Source organism: Penaeus japonicus, unplaced genomic scaffold (genome assembly GCF_977035675.1).
Source record: "Penaeus japonicus unplaced genomic scaffold, GWHDUDI00000001_assembly GWHDUDI00000029, whole genome shotgun sequence".
Lineage (NCBI taxonomy): Eukaryota > Metazoa > Arthropoda > Malacostraca > Decapoda > Penaeidae > Penaeus > Penaeus japonicus.
In genome coordinates this window covers 3,856,144-3,858,643 of record NW_028234431.1, presented here as the reverse complement: position 1 = coordinate 3,858,643, position 2,500 = coordinate 3,856,144, and the positions used below count along the sequence as shown (strand labels likewise).

General features: G+C 36.4%; 1 protein-coding gene across 2 annotated transcripts in view; it reads left to right on the top strand.

The window, feature by feature from the left end:
- Nucleotides 1-2,500, top strand: part of LOC122255755 (mitochondrial-processing peptidase subunit alpha) — a 14,102-nt gene that overhangs the window by 9,453 nt on the left and 2,149 nt on the right. For both annotated transcript variants that reach the window (XM_043020158.2, XM_043020069.2), the window contains 2 exons: nucleotides 515-647; nucleotides 852-2,500. The exon at nucleotides 852-2,500 is cut by the window's right edge and continues 2,149 nt beyond it. In XM_043020158.2, the coding sequence (XP_042876092.1) occupies nucleotides 515-647; nucleotides 852-1,027 (309 nt within the window). In that variant the 3' untranslated portion in view covers nucleotides 1,028-2,500. The remainder of the gene's footprint in view (nucleotides 1-514; nucleotides 648-851) is intronic.

Here is a 2,500-nt window from a genome sequence, read left to right as displayed (position 1 = left end):
AGAGGGAGAGGGAGGAAGAGGGAGAGGGAGAGGGAGAGGGAGAGGGAGGGAGAGGGAGAGGGAGGGAGAGGGAGGAAGAGGGAGAGGGAGGAAGAGGGAGAGGGAGGAAGAGGGAGGGAGAGGGAGAGGTAGGAAGAGGGAGAGGGAGGAAGAGGGAGAGGGAGGGAGAGAGGGAGAGGGAGAGGGAGAGAGAGGGGTGAAAGGGTAAGGGAAAGGGAGAGAGAGGGTAGGTGACTTAAATATGTAATGATTTTCCCATTTTATTAACCTTTAACACTTCAAAGGAGCTCTTATTTTCTGTCATGATGTGATTCTGGTATTTGCTGAAATCAAGAATCTGAATTATGAAAATTAGTGAGAAATAGGATTTCATGTTTATTTTTGTTGAAATTAGAAAGGCTAAGATTTTATGGTGATTTTCAAAACTTTGTAAGAGTTAATCTTTGTAAATGTTTGTTAGGGAGATGCTTTCATTTGAAAGACTTTGAAGAACTGATTATAACACTCATTTCAGCGTGCAAAGGTGCAGCTTCAGTCCATGCTGCTGATGAATCTAGAGAGTCGCCCTGTAGTTTTTGAAGATATTGCTCGTCAGGTGTTAGCAACAGGTCATAGACTGCAGCCACAGCATTTCATGGAACTTATTAGTAAGTGCCATTACACATTTAACAGAATCATCCCTACATTATATATTGTGTCTATTATTACCATTAATTTTTTGTTTAGTTGTAAAAGTGTTGAATATACAATTACATAATTTTTTGCAGAACTGAATACAGCTTTGATATGTTATTTAGACTAAAGAATATCAGAAAAAATTCTCATTGTACATTTTCCATTGCCTTTTGCAGAAAGCGTGACTGCAGATGATATCGTCAGAACTGCAGGACAGATGTTGCGCGGAAAGCCAGCTGTGTCTGCGCTAGGAACACTTGACCGTCTACCCAACATCTCAGATATCGAAAGTGCGTTATTGCAAAGGGACGGACAATTACCTTCCAGAAGGAGATTTACAATCTTCCGATAACTAGGTTCCCTCTTTACAATTTATTAAATTGACAATTAGTGATGCAATGTTTTGCAGATAGGTAGGAAGACTAAACAATATATGTAGAGTTCATGTGCTCAGTATCAAAGTCTAGAATTGTGGATACTTAAATGTCTGTGGATGTCTGTCTGTGGATGTCTGCAGTGAAAGCGCGTTTCCATTCTTCAGGGATATATGGCATGATGTGCGTCGCAGTTATTAATGGGCATCCATAGGCATATTGAACACTTGGCACAGATGATGAAGTGCATAGGAAACTTGTAATATACTAGTCTTTTATAAGAAAATGTGATAAGGACAAACGTTTATATATAGTTTGCATTCTACGTGATGGAGAATTATGTAGATATAGATAAGAGGAAAATATTTTTTACATGAAGTCTGTAATAGGACATTAACACAGATATCGAAGCAGGATTAATTGCGCAACAGTTAAGAAGGGTGTTTTGTAAATATGTCAAGTATTTTATTTGTTATGTGCCAAGGTTCACGGCTCCTCCTGCTTGCAAGCTCAAAGGGTTTAAAACGTAAAGAAAAGAACGTAGAAGTGAAAAATAATCTTTTGGAACGCCAATTTTGAATTTTTTTCCGCTTGAAAAATTTAGTTGTTTTATCACAGTATGGTAATATTTTTTTAGAACCTTGATGTTATACCAGATGTTGTAAAATAGAGCATACTCTCATATGTTATATGGCCTAAAAATCTTGTAGCATGGAAGGCATGGTCATGGGGCTTAATTGGTTTGGTTGAATACAAAAGAGCAAAATTTTATTGGTAGATTTGTTAATTTCACTTTTACCATCAGAATTATCAAGTCATTGTCTTAATTTGTATACAAAGGGCTTGTTCTATGCTAATATAACTGAATAATACAACATGGAAAGGTCTTACTTATTTCTTTCTTCCACCAATTCAAGTCTCTCTCTCTTTTAACAACTGTAGGAAATTTCCGCATGAAAGTCACGACTCTTCAGGCTAACATTTCCTGCCCGTACTTAAAATCTTCACCAGAGTGGGTTTACTTTCCCAAGAATGGTATATAGAGGCAGAATTTTTTTTTCTCCCAGTCGTTAGTAGGTTGGCTAGTTTTTTTTATTTTTTTTCATTTATAGCAAGAGATTTTGGAGGTTTAGGTGTTTTCTCAATTGGATTTATAGATTAGTTTAAGTTGCTGTTTTAGGGGCATTATCACTTGTAACATGAAGATAAGAACCTAATGAGTAAAACCTGAAGATATTAATGTTTCAAACTGAACAAGTCTTAAATGGAGGATTATGAAAATCAATCTTGTAAGAAGCATACATGAAAGCGCTTCATTTATAAGTGATGTATATAAAAAAAAAAAAAAAAACACATCAAGTTCTACCTGCTAAGTGGACTGCTGGAAAGAAAAGTAAATGTATAAATAGATAAAAAGTGAATAGATAGAGGCAATCTTATACTGGTCACCT